The sequence below is a fragment of the Echeneis naucrates genome, chromosome 9 (assembly GCF_900963305.1).
Source record: "Echeneis naucrates chromosome 9, fEcheNa1.1, whole genome shotgun sequence".
NCBI classification, from domain to species: domain Eukaryota; kingdom Metazoa; phylum Chordata; class Actinopteri; order Carangiformes; family Echeneidae; genus Echeneis; species Echeneis naucrates.
This window is the reverse complement of record NC_042519.1, coordinates 5,716,785-5,733,122: the sequence shown is the minus strand read 5'-3', so window position 1 is coordinate 5,733,122 and position 16,338 is coordinate 5,716,785. Positions and strand designations below refer to the sequence as shown.

The window sequence follows — 16,338 nt, the reverse complement described above, 5'->3', positions numbered from 1 at the left end:
GCAAAGTATTGATAGATTTCTTTGTTGTTATTTGAGTGAATTCCTAGCAGGAGACATTGTGCACCTTCTCCATCATGCTCCAGCTCCGGAGGATTGCAGACAGGATTTTATTTGCTCATCAGTATATATATATACACAGTCAGGACACGTACAACGTTACCACTACAGCAGAGGAGGAAAAGAGCGGTCCGCCATTTTTATCCGCCTCCACCAGTTGGCGGCGCAGATGCACCGCCAGGCTTCCTCATCCACCAGAAAAATGAACGAAGAAGAAGAAAGTGGCCTCCGGTCTCTGCTGTGATTGGTCGGTGCTCCGCGTTGGCACCGTCACACCCGGAAGAATGACAGCTGTTGATTGTTGGTAACATCAGAGGTAAGTTGAGCTAATTTGTTGAGTCTGATCAAGCTGATTAAAATTATACACATTTGTATGTTTGGTGGCGTCAGTTTAGAGTCTCAACATGTCTGTATCCTGGTTTAACGAGAGGTTTTAAAAAAGAAGTCACGTCTATTGGACATGAATTGAACTTGTAGAGGCTTGGGTGTTCCGGGAAATTGGCTGGTTGGAGTCTGTTAGTCGTTCTTGTTTGGTAGAAAAGCATTTTCGGGGGGGTCGAATTTATATGAACGAACCCGTGAGATTTTTATCGATTAATAAGTAATGTAATGTATCCAAATCGACAATATTTAGATACAATAAAGGAGGCTCATACCTTTAAACCTGTGCCGCTGTGTGTGTTCATAAATGTGCCACATAGAAATTGTCATTGAAATGTCAGTGAATGAATGTCCGTCATTATTAAGTGTCCTTTATGGCGGTTACTTGTCACTTTTCCGGTTTTACCAAATCCATTAATATAATTTCAAATATCAGCCACTCATGTTGTGTATTATGAAACACGAGTGAACTCTCATTGTCCATGTCTGCCAGGTATCTACACAGTTGTCAGCTGGACCAAAATGGCATCTTACTTTGATGAACATGACTGTGAGCCCACCAACGCTGAGGAGCAGTACCGTCAGAATGCGCTGCTGGAGCTGGCCAGGTGAGGCCGAAGCGCCTTCACATGCAGGACATCAGCCTGCTCTACACTGATCCTAAAACTGTCTGACTGCCTGCTGGTCTTCCTGTGCAGGTCTTTAATGCAGGGCCTGGACTTACTTGACTCGGGAGCGTTTGATTTGTCAGACTGGGACCAACGTCTTCCTCCTCCAGCTGCCAAAACCGCAGTCCAGACTCTGACTGTGGTCGTCATTTCCCCAGAGCAAGCAGGTGACACTTCAGAGGAATCAGCTGTGTTCACATCCAGACTTAATAGCAGGCAGTTTCCTAGCAGAGAGAGAAATGAGGCCTGCAGTTGCTGGGCCAGCTGTCAAGATTCTTTGTCCCTGAGGAAAGGCATTCCCTTCCTCCAGTAAAGCTGTCACTGACCGGCACTGGGTAGACTTGTGCTAAAACAGGAACAGTTCAAGCTTCTGTTGTAAACCTTTATTGGATTAATGATATGAGTGGAATTTAATCACACATTTTCATTTTTTCCACAGACAAAGGTCTGAAGTGTCCTGTCTGTTTGCTGGAGTTCGAGGAACAAGAAACAGTCAGAGAGATGCCTTGTAAACACCTTTTCCACTCAGGATGTATCCTGCCCTGGCTGGGCAAGGTAAAGCTTTCAGGTCCCACAGCAGATGCCTTTTACATTTCCTGATTCTTTCATCCTGATTTTATTGCTTTTGCTTCAAATCGTAGACCAACTCCTGTCCGCTCTGCCGACTTGAATTACCAACTGACAATCCAGAGTATGAGGAGTTTAAAAAAGACAAGGTGAGAGTTAACATGCATTGGATTGGATGTCCTCTTTTTCTCACTGTGATTTCAATCAGTGATCTCGCTGTGGCATCAGTTCCTAGCTGGACAGTTGTTATTTTTGTATGTGCTGTAGGAGAGAAGAAAACAGAGGGAGCACAGACTGGAGGATCTACATGGAGCCATGTACACATGACACCTTGCTGCTGTGGTGCAAGTCTATGGCACAGTGACATTTTAATGATAAAGGACGTTTCAGGAAATACATTATGCTGCATTCATACTGTTTCCTACACAATGTAATTGAAGGCACACACCAGCCCCATATTTCTAGTTTGTAGAGAAATCTTGGGATTTCTCTGACATCTGTAATATCTCTTCACTGAAAGAAGAGCTATTGATGGCAAAAATCACCAGCTGCTCCTTCTGAATGAAATCCAATATTCTTACAAATATATATGTTTCTAAAAATAACCAGTCCAGATGTTTATATACATGTGAGCAGAATGACAGTGTTGGGGGTAGCCATGCTGGTGACATGGCATGGATGCAGCATAACAAATAAGGTTATTGAAAATGAAAAATCCTTATGCATAAACTGTCTTTTCTTATTAGTTAGGAGGAATATATTTTAAGCTGAGTAAGCAGCACTGAGCACTCTCTCCTTGTTCCTTTTTTACAGAAATATATGAGCTTTAAAACCACTACGCTGTCCAGCTGAGTCGTTTGTATATGAATTGCTCATACATGCATTTCTTTGTACACATGCACACACAAACAAATTCTGGGTCATTAAAAGCAGTTTTTTGTTTTTTTTTTCTTCCCTAAAAAAAATTAAGCAGTAGCTTTGTAGCCCATTCTCAAGCTCAGTTTCTAAAAAGAAACTTCCAGTTAAGAATGACAGCACATGACACAGTTCTCACTTTTAAGCCCTTCTGGTCAACCTATCAGATATGAGCTGGTTCTGATGCTTTTACACCACAAAGCAACTTGTAAGACAACAGCTAGTTGGTACACATGAAGTAAGTCACAACTGGAACTGCAACCCTGCTCCAAGTCTGATTTAAACACCAATTATGTGTGCGTTTGTGTGTGTGTGTTTTTAACCTTTCATTACACCATACAAAACTTTCTAGTTTCTGAATAACATTCGGAACGTTTACTACTATAGAGAAAAAGGCACAAAGAGCAAACCATCTCAAGCACCTGCTAATAATTTATCATTTTTATTTCATATTTGAATATAAATCTCTGTCAAATGAAAATACCTAAATGATAGACAAATCATTAAATATTTACAGAATTTATAAAAAGGAAAAATAATCTGTGTTGACTTGTTTTCAGGGAATTATCTGACTCCATCACACCTTCACATATTTTTTATATTGTGGAAATTATGATGAATACAATAAAACTTTTGTTTCCATTGCTAGAGTTCAACACATGTCAAGGTCAGGCAGCCTTTAATAATGCAGGATTCTCCCAGGAACAAAGAAATCATCTGAAAGCTGAGTGGAGTGCTCATTTTAACTAATAAAAGTTTGGAAGAAAAAAAAAAAAAAGACCTTTACATTTGGGCCTGTGGAAGATGCTGTTAGAGAATAAACCACCCCTGATGTGAGGGCTCAGACAAGCTGCCATTTGTAGTCACACTTTGTGACATGGTTACAGTATGTGGAAAGAGGCTACAGCTGAACATCTTCCCTTGGCACAGTGTGAGGAATAAGGCTAAAACACTGCACACATACCAATTCATACACCTGTTGCTGCCGCACTGAGAACCAATCAGAACGATTCCAGTCTTTTTTTTCTTTTGGCAAGATCACAGAAGCAGACAGGATTGCTCCATTTCAACAAATAATGGCAAGTGAAACAATTTGCACAAAAAGTAAAGAAAGCTGACCTGACACGTGATTACACATCTGATGCCACAGCAGAGTTGCTGTCCGGTCAAACGCCAACACACAGACAGATCTTTGGGGACTGCTGTGTCACCTCCGTGTTCAATACTTCTCTCAACCTCAGACAATTCTGAGATGGAGAACATGTTGGAACTCTAGCTTTCACATTAAATAACATCAAACCCACAAAAGATAAAAGAGGTAGGTGATGTGACCTTTTAAACATGTGTCCTGCTGGCATCCAGTGATTAGACAGTTTAAAACGCATCAACATTATGCAGAGGGCAGAATACTGTGCACACCCGTGTTAGGAAACATACTCACTTTAACAGAAACATAATTGAGTGTAGCCTGAATAGAGTGGCATCAGTCAGCTTTAGTTTGAGCAATGTTTGTTTGCAGCAGTTTGGTGTTAAAGCTAATTCACAATTTTGATTTTCACTTGAAGAGAAATTGGCAACAGGAAATTACACAATAACCTCAATATAGAACTCACTATGCCTTCAGTCTACAACCTGTTTGCTGACCTCAGGCTATAACACTGTATTGACATCACTGTGATGACTTCAGGTTTATGGCACGTTGTCTCCAAGCATCGTATTTACCTCCAAGTTATAAAAAACCTCTGCTGCAACTACTGGGAAGCTTTCCCTCGTTTCTTGTTTAACATAAGAACTATACTTAAAACTCAAATAAGGCTTCCACGGGTCCAGCCTAGAACCAAATGTGTGTGTGGACAAGAACTAAGGTTTTTCTGGAAATGTTTTAGTGGGATTAAATCTACAGATCACTTCAAACATCTTGGTGGCATCTTTTTTTTTCTATAGTTTTTTTTTTTTTTTTTAAACAAAAAGAGCCCTGTGTTTAAGTCCGACACACTGAAAAAGGCATTTTTCACTCCAAAGGAGTGCAAATTTTCAGATGACTGATGGCGATTATTGCACTGGCTGTGACAGTGTACCAAAGAAAAGTTAGCATGACAAAGACATAATCACACCATGCAGCTTGTGGGACAATAATGGAAAGACATCAAAAGAAGGGACTTCAGAAATTCTCAGTTAAAAGTGATTGAGATGCAGAAAGTCCAAGTCATTCACATGTCAAAGAAATGGATTATGACCTCAAAGAATGACAGTGGCTCAAGATACACATTTACATATTTAGCAAAATACCGCAAAATTTGCACTGAAAACATTTGTGCAAATAAATTTGAATTTCTCTGTGAAATGAATGATTTTTGCCAAATCATTTGCAAGGTAACTTATGTGATTGGTTTTAAAAAGGCCATTTTTACAGCCTGTAAAACATACATGTTAACTGTTAACTATCCACATCTCAAACATTCAGTAGTTTCTACTTTCTACAAAAACGCAAAATTGCTATTCTCTCATTCAAAAAGTGTGCCGTGCAGAGATAAGCAAGAGGCCACAACAGGCGGGCCACACAGAAGCAATGTGTAGTTCATAAAGGAGTGTTTGGGGGAGCAGGGCAAGCTCATGTGTTTAAGTAATCTGCTTTTTCACGATGACACCCAGTTAGAGAAAAGGAAGTCCTGTTCAATAGGTTTTGGTGAAGAACTGCACAAAGCAACGGCCATCTGAGAAAACATTCATGATTCCAGTGCTTATTCTGACTCCACACATTCAGCCCTCCTTTCAGCATCACCACAGAAAATATAATGAGACATTAGACTTCAGGGACTTGCACCAACGCTTATATATATAAAAAAAAAAACAACTAAAAAAGACGGCATAGTATTAGAGATGAGATAGGATAACCTGGTGTTGGTTCAATGTTGAAAGATATCAGAACTTCCTGCACGCTCTGCCTCTGTCTTTGTGCCTTCATGTAGGAGCTTGTTAAGCACCTCTGCACTGACATTTCACGCCTTTGGGCCGTGACACAGAGCTACAACATGGCTATGCTCTCCGGGGTACAGTTGAGATGTGTGGATGTGCTGCTTCCCCCCGGGGACTTGAGGCCCTTTGTGGCCCCACTCATTGTTGAACCCCGGGCCCCAGGCCCCATGATAACCCCTGAGCCATGGTGGTGACTCCGCTGCAGGCCAGCCATCATGGTCTCACTAGTGACAGTGCCAAACTCATAGGTAAAGGTGCCGTAGAAGACGAGGATGTCCACAGTGAAGACCCACTCACAGATGGCTGCAGCGTGCTGCAGGATGAAGCTCTCATGGATGAAGAAGATACCACCTGAGAGGACAAGTTAAGGAGGACAAATATTGCAAGTCTGTGCATGAGCTGAAGACAGTTCAATTCCATTTGTCATCATTACTTCTTAATGCTACTGATATTATCATTACTTTAATATTTCCTTGATATTTCCACAGACTCCAAAGTGGCTCAGAAAAGAGAAAAATCATCAGCACCGACAGATGTGCATTATATGAGATGAGCTCCAGTACTGTGCTAAGTCTTAAGCCAACCTGAGATTTGATGTTTTGGCAATGATTTAATGCCAAAGATTGGTGAAGATCAGTGGACAAGAGTATTATGGATTGACAAATCCAAGGTTGAAATTTTTGGGAATATGTAAGGATGCATAAGGAATACATAAGGAGTGCTTGCAGCCTTCAGGGAAACCTGCTGAAGGGTCTATCCTGGCAGATCAGAAAACACTGACAGTCATGGGCTGACCTCCACAGAGTCCAGACTGAATATTATAGAGGCAGTATGTGATCACCTGGACAGAGAAAAATCTAAACTCTGGAAAGTGCAGAGAGGAGACTACAAAAGAAACCCAAAAACTTCAGGACAGTTTCCATAAAAAAATAGTTACTGACTTCTGCCATTTCATTCCAAACATTTTTTTAACTGTGTACATATTTCCTTTATTTTCTGATTGTATCTCAATAAGGATACCAAATGAATGGCTATTGGTGGCCTAAAGCTGTTGCACAGTACTGCATATCACAGGCAGTTTAACCTGTGTGGTAGATGGAAATTCATAATCTGTTCATTATGAACCTGGGTGGTTCGAATTCTGGCTGCCAATGGAGCAGGACAGAATCAACTTCAGAACCATGAGGTTTTGACTCGACTGACTTCATGCAGCTGAGACACAGCTCAGTGCCTGATGTCGATGAGAGGCAGGCAGGGAGTTCAGGCTGCAAGAAAGTGAAGCCATCAGCTCACTGTTAAACAATAAGCTGATGGCTTCAGAAGACAGCAGGAGGGTGGAGATGAAGGTCAGAACAGATGTAGCAGCTTGGCCTTGAGGTTGTGCCTCAGAGTTGGAAAGACAAACATCTTGATTTGTTCAGAAGTGTCTTGAGGCCACACCACATTCTTCTGAATACAAAGATAAACTTGTTTTGTCACTGGGCAGATGATGGGGAGAAGCTTGCATATGGAAAACACTAATAGTGAATATTTTTTTTAATCCCCTACTACCTGACGAGTTGAAGGAACAACTGGTGATTTTAAATGAATAAACCACATCACCTAAGCTAATTGCTAGATGAACCTGTCTCAAGCTTGAAATTTTGATTTGTCTTTCCCACACAAAAAAAGAAAAGCACAGAAGTAACTAACACATTTTGTAGAGCAGTTCACTGCTCTACAAATCAACCCAGTTTATGAGTGAGAAATATCAAGATGGTATGTCTCAAGATTACATGTGAATAAGACTGGTTACATGATGTACTTAAAAGATTCTTATGAGAAGAATGCCTTAGAAGAGCTCAACCCACATGTTTCAAAATTTACAAACAGTAATGTACAGTATGTGAAAAGCAGGAGTAATGCCCCACCAGGAAGGAAAGGATACTGAGGACAAGCGAGACCATGGCTCCCAGTGCCAGTGCCACTCGGAAATGGGCCATCCAGTAGTCAAGGGCGGTTACAGCTACCCGGTAGGTGAGTACACACTGCAGGCACACAAACAGCAGTCCTGCTGGAAATGCCACACCAGCACCCACATAGTGTAGAGATTTGGCGTGATCAACCTTTTCAGAAAGAAATGTAAAGTCAGTGATTGTATGCACAGGAGCAGAAAGTCTGCTTGTTTCTTTTAGTGCTGCTTAAGTTTACCTGGAAGTTTCCCACCATAACTAGACCCAGAGCATTGGTGCAGCCAGACACCAGAGCGCTGGTGTTGACCCAGCATCGGTGGCTGTGTTCGATCACCTGCGCATAGCGCAGAAGGCAGACCATCACCACTGCAGGACACGATGAGAGACCACACACAGTTACACTGTATCCTAACTGTTGAATACAAATCATGTTTGCCACCGAGAGCCTTCTGGAATACAGCTGTGGAGTGGTGGAAAGGTAATCATTGATTTATTGATTCACCTACTGTATATTTCCTTTTTGTCAAATTATGGAAAGCATGGTTTTCTGTTTAAATAGATGCTTCATTGTCACTGCACATTTAATACAGCTAAACTTTGTTTATCAGTCGTCCTTTTTGGCAGCTTTTAAGTATAAAACATAAGATCTAAATACAGTACAGTAAGAAGAATGAACAAACAATTTCAAAATTAGGTAGAGAAAGGAATCAATGCAGTGTTATGGTTAAAATCATGGAGAAAAAAAAGTGCAGGTATTGGTTGGAGTTGGCATGACTCTTCTTTTTATGACCTGCTGCACTTCTTTCTTCCTACTTTTGTGCAGAAAAGAGTACAAGTTACTACAGCTATATATCAGGATACCCTATTGTGCATCAGTAAAAGTTTTTCAGGAGAGCAGGAGGTAGTTTGGTGAGCTTTAGAGTTCTCAGGAATCAAAGTCTGTTTTTACATGATTCAACATGCTTGTTTATAGTTTCCTCTATCGGCAGAAGACATTTAAGTGACTGCAACTATTCTGCTGATATCAAGGTGATTTGGTTTCACCCCCATCTCTGACAACATTTATTTTTTCTGACAACCAGTGGCATCTCTGGTTGCATGAAGAAGCATTTTCCTGGCAGGTTTAGTGTTACTCTTAGAAAACTGTAAACCCTTAGGGAGGTCTGTGTTTTAGAAACACAAGGGCAGTAAGACACAGGTCAACAGCCTTATTAGCCAAAATTAGTAAAGGAAGTCAAAGAGCATCCAGACAGTTTATACAACAGTGACAAATAGGCAGGGAGTAGAGACAACATCAAATGAAATATAGAAATAAATTCAATATATGTGCAGAAGGAAAGGTGAAAACAGGAAAGAGATAGTAATTAAGGGCAGAGGGAGAAAATGGGGCAAAACTGACTGGTAATCAAACACGATAGGAGGAGAAGTAACGGAGGAAAGCCACAGAGGATACATGCGGGGAAGGGGACAGAGGGGGGAAGTGGAAGGAAAGCCGCATTCATTATTGATTAGAGTACAGCCTATTTCAAGCCCCTCCATATCTCCTAAAGGGGAGTGGCTGTTTATGGGCATGATGGAGGATTGATGTAACCCACAGAATGGACAGAGGAGACAAATTACACACCTCTGACCTCAACTATATTCTGTTATTGTCTCTGAATTAAAGAGCAGAGGACAGTCTTATTTACACTGAAGGGTAAATTGCAGATCTAATTATATATTCAGCTGATGTGATTGCAGATTGAATGATCAGTATTCAAAGATGCATAGCCACAGTATATCACTTTTTGCTAAAAAGAAGCCAGTTAAAAGGCTATCAGTCCAAATAGGCAAATAAATTAATCAAAATAAAACTGTGTTTTTATTCATTAGCACCTAAGGCACTAGGGAGGAGAAGAGAGCTTATGCTAAGCTAGGCTAATCATCTGATTATTTCCTCACTTTTACTGTACAGATGTATTAGTCTGTTCCTTCAAAGGGACATATTTTTCAAGCACATGAGTGGAACCCAGTTAGAATGAGGCCTTACCCATGAAGGCTCCAACGTTCCCAATCAGGCTGAACAGGCAGCTCTCAGGAGGGAAAGAGCCACATTTACTGTAGGACATGAAGACAGAATAACTTTCAGTATTAGAGATCACAAAGTTACCAGGGGTCTGCTTTTAAAATGCCAAATAGCAGAGGAGCAGAGACAGAGATGCCAACATGTGACCTATACCTTTAATCTACAGAATGCAGTATTATCTCATTTTTCAGTACACTACTAGTAAGATTGCTACAAGACTTGTGAAGTGCATTGTACTTCAGGTTTTGAGGCTTACTTGCAGATCATACGAAAGCAATTAATGCAAAGCGTGGGTTAATGACAGAGAGCCACAGAATAACAAGGTGCTAATTCATGCCGCTGGGCCCTCACTGACACAAAACTGTTGTTGTATTCTTCAGAAACAAAGGCATGAGAGAGAGAAAATGAGGAAGGGAGGTGGAACAGGAGACCTGATGAGGGGGATGTCCTGGATGGTGCAGCATGTCTTAGGGAAGCCTGGTCGAGGCAGCTCCTCTGTGCATGTCACATTGTAAGACCTGTGGCAGTATGAAATTGAGTTCTGTTAATTACCAACCGATCACTGTGAAATCACACCATGTGTCCAGGTTTGAAGCAATAAAAACTTTGACGTCAGTTTCAGAAGAAAAGGGGGAAAATAAATAAATAAATAAATCACTCACCAGTTCTCCACAGGACAAACATGGTGATTCATCACAGCCATGGCATATCTGATGGGAAAAGAACACACCCTTAATTCTAAGGAAGAAATTGCAAATTGCACAGTTTTATAATTCCTAAGGAAACAAAAAGGACTATTATCAAGAAACAATACTACACTGGGTATAATTCAGCACAAATGCTGCAAATAACAAAGGACCATCTGTACGCCTCATACTGGGAGCACATTATGAAAGCAAACATGACACAGTTATGCTTTTCTGTAACTCACACGATCCATATTCCTGTGATGGAGAAGGCAGACAGGCTGACAGGCAGGACGATCCAGGCAGTCATTGGGCTGGCAGTGAGCTGGCTTTGTCCCAAGCATGGGGTGAGAGGGGGGCTTTGGGATGGAGTGGCAACACAACAGAAGGGATCAAATGGAGGGAGGACGGGTGGGGATGTGGGGTCACTTACACACAGGGAAACACACAGGGATTGGGGGGGCATGAGAGGACAAATTGGGGGAATGGCACAGCTTGTCTGCTCCACAGGGTCCTGCAATCAGCAGCAACCTGAGAGCAAATCAGGAGAAGTTTTGTCAGTACATGAATAACACAGCCAACAAACCATTACATTGTGATGATGAATGTGTGTCATACTGTAACTTGCTTTTTTATTTATTTTTTTTTAACCAAGTGTCCACACACCCTCATTCTACATTTCACTCAATGCCAGATGCACCTCACTCAAAATAAGTATTGAAGTAAGACTTCATAGAACAACAAAGACTCACCGCCATACAATTTTGCATTTAATTCATTCCTCAAGACAAAAAACACGCACATACATTCTGTTCCTGTGCGACAAGAAGTACTGATATGTTCTAGCTTTGACTACAGAACAAGGAACACATTTGAACTTCACAGTAAAAGTTTCTGATCATAAGTCTGCATCATAAGTAATACAAACTGATAATATGTCTCAGTAAGAAAAAAAAAAAAAAACTGCAAACAGCTGTTTTAAGATTTAACAGTTTAGATCAGACCACGGGCTATTAATAAAAACCAGAGCAAACAGAAGTGGAAACTACACAGAAATGGTAGGTCATGGTTGGTGTGTCACTGTTCTGTGCAGACAGACTGTAATCTTAACCTCTTCTTGGGTGACTGCTAAATGCTCCTCCTGTGCAATACACGTGTGCCCAATAATTGACTCACCTCCATGTGCGATATTCTTGTTTTATTAATTGAACTTTTAATTTTTTTTTCTTATTTATTTATTTTACTATTTAGTAGAGTGATTGTGGTGATATGTGAATCTGTTATCTGTGGCACCTAACAAAGCAGCACTTTGCACCTCGCCCAGTGCGAGCTGGGATTGGCTCCAGAACCCCCCGCAACCCGGAAACAGATGAACGGTTGAAGATGAAAGAATGATTTAAATTTTAAATAAAGGCACTTTGACTTTAACTTTTGAATTATTCACTCTCTCAATATCATTATATTGATATCTAAAATGTTTTCTTTAAAAAGACCCGAAAACAGGTAAGCAAAGATAAATGTAATTCTTTTGGGCACCTCTGCACTGTTCCTCTGTCTATGCTGACTCAAAAGGACAAAGACTCCTTGAAGAGAAATGACCAACAGCATGAAGCTGTAAAAGGGGGCTGAGCCCATCCTTGTGAGAAAGAGTACTAAGCTAAGGTCACCTCAGTGGTGGAGGAAGCATGGGACAACACATGTTGTATCATTTTACAGTGTATTTTACAGTGTGCCCTTTGCCTGGTGGATATTTACACACCACTAAGATGAACTTCTCTTTGATAAACCCTAATAGAAATCAACCATCGTTTATGAAGAAAGTCACTCACTAATGAGACTATGTAGAGTAAGGCTTACTGAAAATTGTTTGTATTTTAATCAATATTTTTGCCATTATATGCCAACCTGTTATGAAAAAGCGCATGCCATTATTTGCAAGGTGTATCCATTACTATAAATAAAGACAAAGTGGAAGGCATCTAATTTCTTTTTGGTTCACCATTGAGTTAAACAAACGAAAAGCTGTCATGTTTTACCAGGTCCAAGCTACACTGTTAGATAATTGATATCTGTTTTTTCTGTGTCATTTCTTTTGTTTGAATTGTGTTCCTTTCCTGGGTCATTTTCATTGATAAACAGAAACTTTTTATATTATATGCACAAATCTATATCCCTTTTTATCTTATATACTTAAAATTCAGCTCTGAGTGTCTCTCCATATTGTTTAGCACATATGACAGTTTCTTTTTCAGAAAGTACACTGTCAACAATGAAGGCTTTTGAAGCACTGCCATTTACGTCCCTTTGAAAAAAGGTCAAAATACCCCAAATCCTCTTGGCTGATTTAAAATATTCACACCAAACAAGTAAGCAAGCAAATCAACAAAGACTCAATTCAAAATTATATGCGCGCGCACGCACACACGTATGTATACATAAAAAAACAAGGAGTGCATATGTGGTGGAATAGTGTTTAGCGCTGTTGCTCCACAATAAGAAGGTCACGGGTTCGGTTCCCATCCTGGGGCCTTTCTGTGTGGCGCTTGCATGTTCTCCCCGTGTCTATGTGGGTTTCCTCCGGGTTTCCACCCAGACATGCATTTTTAGGTTAATTGTGACTCTAAATTGTCTCCAATTGGCTCCACGACCCAGAAACGGATAAAGCAGTTGAAGAAAGATGGATGGATGAATGAATGAATGAATGAATGAATGAATGAATGAATGAGTGCCGTAATGCATCTCTATTTATACTAACCCTTAACTAATATGTGAGAATTGTTGGCAAGACACTTCCTTAAATCACTCTGAATCTAAGTACCTTACTTCATTCACACATTTGAGGATATTAAGGTTTGACTATACAAACTTATAACAGTCATAGTGATCTTCTTCACTTCCCTCCAATAAAATAACTGACTTTACAGTTTGATTTTTGGCTGCTAAATACCTAGGAAGGAGTTCAGCTTCAACCTGCTTTACTTGATGTCAGTTATTACAAGAAATATTTCTATTGTTAGCATGTTGTCTAAATTGTAGATTCTGCTCTTATTCACGGTGTTTGAAACGGGACAGTATGAAAACTATTTCTATTTACTTTGGTAGGAAGAAATAAAATTACAATCACGCAGTGACAACCAGGCACATACGGATGGAATGGAAACTTGTGACATTTTGTGAACAGCAGCAGCTCAGGGGGTGAATTGATAAAACCAGGATACAGACTCAACCCAAAGACGAGCTGTCAGAGTGTTTGTGTACCTGTAAGGGGGGGCCATAGCACACCATCCCGCAGCTACTCAGAGCAAATATTCACCACTGCACTTCGAAGACTTAATACATATATCTAACCCAGACCCACTTATATTCACCCACTTCTCCACAGAGATAACGGAGACCAAACGGACGGAACAGTATCCCGCTCTCGTTCACCGGAACACGGTACCGTTAGCCTTGTTAGCTTCATCCTAGCTAGCTAGTTAGCGTGCACTTTACCGCTTGTCTTGACTTGACACTTGCCCGCATCTTGATTTCCGCTAACCTGACAGACAAGCCGCTGAACAAGGTACATTTCGGGGGACGGAGGAGCCGATACTGCCGGTACAGGCAGGACACGACAGTGAATGTACACCTACCGTCAGCCTGCTCTGCCAGCACGGACCGCAACAACCTTGATTTCCCTTTAAAAACGGCGTATTCTTATTAGACGAGGCGAGACGTGTAAGTTACTTCCACTTGGGCTTTTCAAAATAAAACCACTGGAGTTTGGTGAAATTGATTTTTGGAAGCTGTAAATTAAAAATATTGCTTTTTTTCTTGTAGAAGTGTACTGCTTCCAGGGAACTGCTTCAATAAGATTATAAGAAATCCTTTGCGCTTCCAAAAAAATTATATATTTTCCAATGAAAAGAGAAGAATGCCACAATAATACAGATAATACAGACACCTCAAGCTTCTTAGACGGAATTAATCAAACTTTTTTGAAATTCGTTTTCTAAGTATTCAGTTAACTTTGTCTTTATATATTTAGATTTTATGACACGTTGCGCTTTTATTTTTGGTACAATAGAATAAGCGTTTGTCTTATTTTGTTGTAACTTGACGCATCGTGAATGATGCAGATTACCCTTAAAAAAAGAATAGTGAAGCTCAGTCCCTTCATGTTTCAGTGATGTCTATGTTAGAAAAATACAGGTGCGCAGAGACATTATGTGTTAACTTCCACACATTTCATGTGCTAAAGACATGTATTGAAAATATCCACAGACCTATCTGTAGATAGGTGTGAATTTGACATGCAGACATATTTCCATGCGTCAGAAGCAAAAGACCTGGTGTCATTAATCCCATTCGTTAGTTCTGACACACAGGTAACAGTCAGCCAATCAGAAATCCAGCTGCTGCTCTGTGGCTTCTCTCTCATTCAGTTTAACTGAATGATACTCAATAAAGGGAATAAAAAAGCTTATCTAGATCAGTTTATAGAGAGCGATTAAAATGACACATTGTATGGCTGATTGTGGCAGACTGAGTGTCCCTGACACTCTACTCCACCTGTAGCAAACAGTCGCCCATTAGCCAACCATTAAAAATATGCCCTTTGCTAAGGTTGAAGTATCTCTTTTCATACTTGCATTAAAACTCAAATGCATCGTGTTCAGAGCAGTACTAACATCTAATGACACATTTGATTCCCCATAAAGATAATACTGCAACAATAAATAAATAAATAAATAAATAAATAAATAATTTGTGACTCAGACACTAATAGGTAGCAGTTGAGCAGCATTTTCATCAAATGTTATCTTTGTTATTTTTATCTTAGGGCTTGTATATGTATATCATTTTTGGACTTTTTGGACTAATTAAATTGGAAAAGAACTACTATTTGAGTCAAATATATACAACTAAAACACTACAGCAACATGAGCTGTAGTTGGTACTATAGTTAATCAGTTGGTAAGTACCATGAAATGGGACAAATGATATACAAACACAACCTATAAAGTTATATACTAATATAATCTATCACTTAAAAATAATAAAGCTAAAAAACAAAAAAGAAAACAAACAAAAAATTGTGCTGCACTCTGGTCTCACCATGACCAATGACATTAAGTGTGTAAAGTTTGGTTTGTATTTCAGTGACTGTGATATCATGATCTGCTAGCATTCATTTGTTCACTATAATAAAAAGGAATCAACTAATTTCATACACCTGAAAATATAGCTGCGACCTGTTTGTCACATTTTGCAAAAACAAATTTAGCGCTAAAAAAAACATACAGATGCCTGTGTGTGTCTTTATTTTGAGCATACCCTGTAATCTTATCACAGGTCACTAGCAGATGTTGTTTCAGTGCAATCTGTGTTTAGCTGTAAATAGCAGAGAATGTATATGAGAAAAAGCTTTATGAACCTGCAGCAGGGATTATAACCTTCATTCTTTTCTTACTAAGAAGCTTTGAATGGTATTTGCTGAATTTGATCCGTAAATCTTGTATACGATGGTCAGGAAACCATAGTCTTCAAAAGCAGATGATATTAATCCTAGTGAAATGCAAGTGTGGCTGTTATGCACTGATGCCATCCTTACAAGTATTGCTTTCTGGACTGATATCACTATGGAAGAGCTGTTGATTCTGAATGTAGGGTTTTTTTTTTTTTGTGAGTGTTCCTCTTCCCTCTCCTGAAAATAAGGACTGAAGTAAACTTCCATGTACTCACTGAAATCCAGGAGTGGCTGCCACGCTATGGAACATTTGTGCTGCTATGATGCTTATCAGAGTTATGTTACAAACTGAGATCTGACATGTAAGGAGCAGAGGGAAAAACTCTAATGCTATGGTTCTTTCCTGCCATGGACACACATATTTCATCATACAGTCAGCAATTAACACCACATGACACAAAATCTTCTTTTGGTTTACAAAATGCTCTTTAGTCATTGGTATATAGGCTCAGAACAGAGGAGTCCAAAAGCACGAACACAGAGACAGTAATGAGTCCGACAGGCTTTAATCAGTCTCAAAAACAGGCAGGGGTCAGTAACCAGGCAGACAGGCAGACCAGGC

The 16,338-nt window shown here is 40.0% G+C and overlaps 2 protein-coding genes across 2 annotated transcripts; one reads left to right on the top strand and one right to left on the bottom strand.

The window, feature by feature from the left end:
• Positions 1-299: 299 nt before the first annotated feature.
• On the top strand, positions 300-2,509 carry rnf181 (ring finger protein 181). The gene is made up of 6 exons (XM_029511588.1): positions 300-373; positions 932-1,046; positions 1,137-1,273; positions 1,546-1,661; positions 1,748-1,822; positions 1,941-2,509. Exons 2-6 carry the CDS (start codon positions 961-963, stop codon positions 1,998-2,000), a joined length of 474 nt encoding a protein of 157 aa, XP_029367448.1. The 5' UTR covers positions 300-373; positions 932-960; the 3' UTR covers positions 2,001-2,509.
• Positions 2,510-4,492: 1,983 nt separating this feature from the next.
• Positions 4,493-13,945, bottom strand: LOC115049405 (transmembrane protein 150A). The gene is made up of 8 exons (XM_029511587.1): positions 13,900-13,945; positions 10,513-10,798; positions 10,244-10,291; positions 10,013-10,099; positions 9,546-9,613; positions 7,755-7,882; positions 7,492-7,669; positions 4,493-5,915 (listed from the first exon to the last, which is right to left on the bottom strand). Exons 2-8 carry the CDS (start codon positions 10,731-10,733, stop codon positions 5,614-5,616), a joined length of 1,032 nt encoding a protein of 343 aa, XP_029367447.1. The 5' UTR covers positions 10,734-10,798; positions 13,900-13,945; the 3' UTR covers positions 4,493-5,613.
• Positions 13,946-16,338: the final 2,393 nt, after the last annotated feature.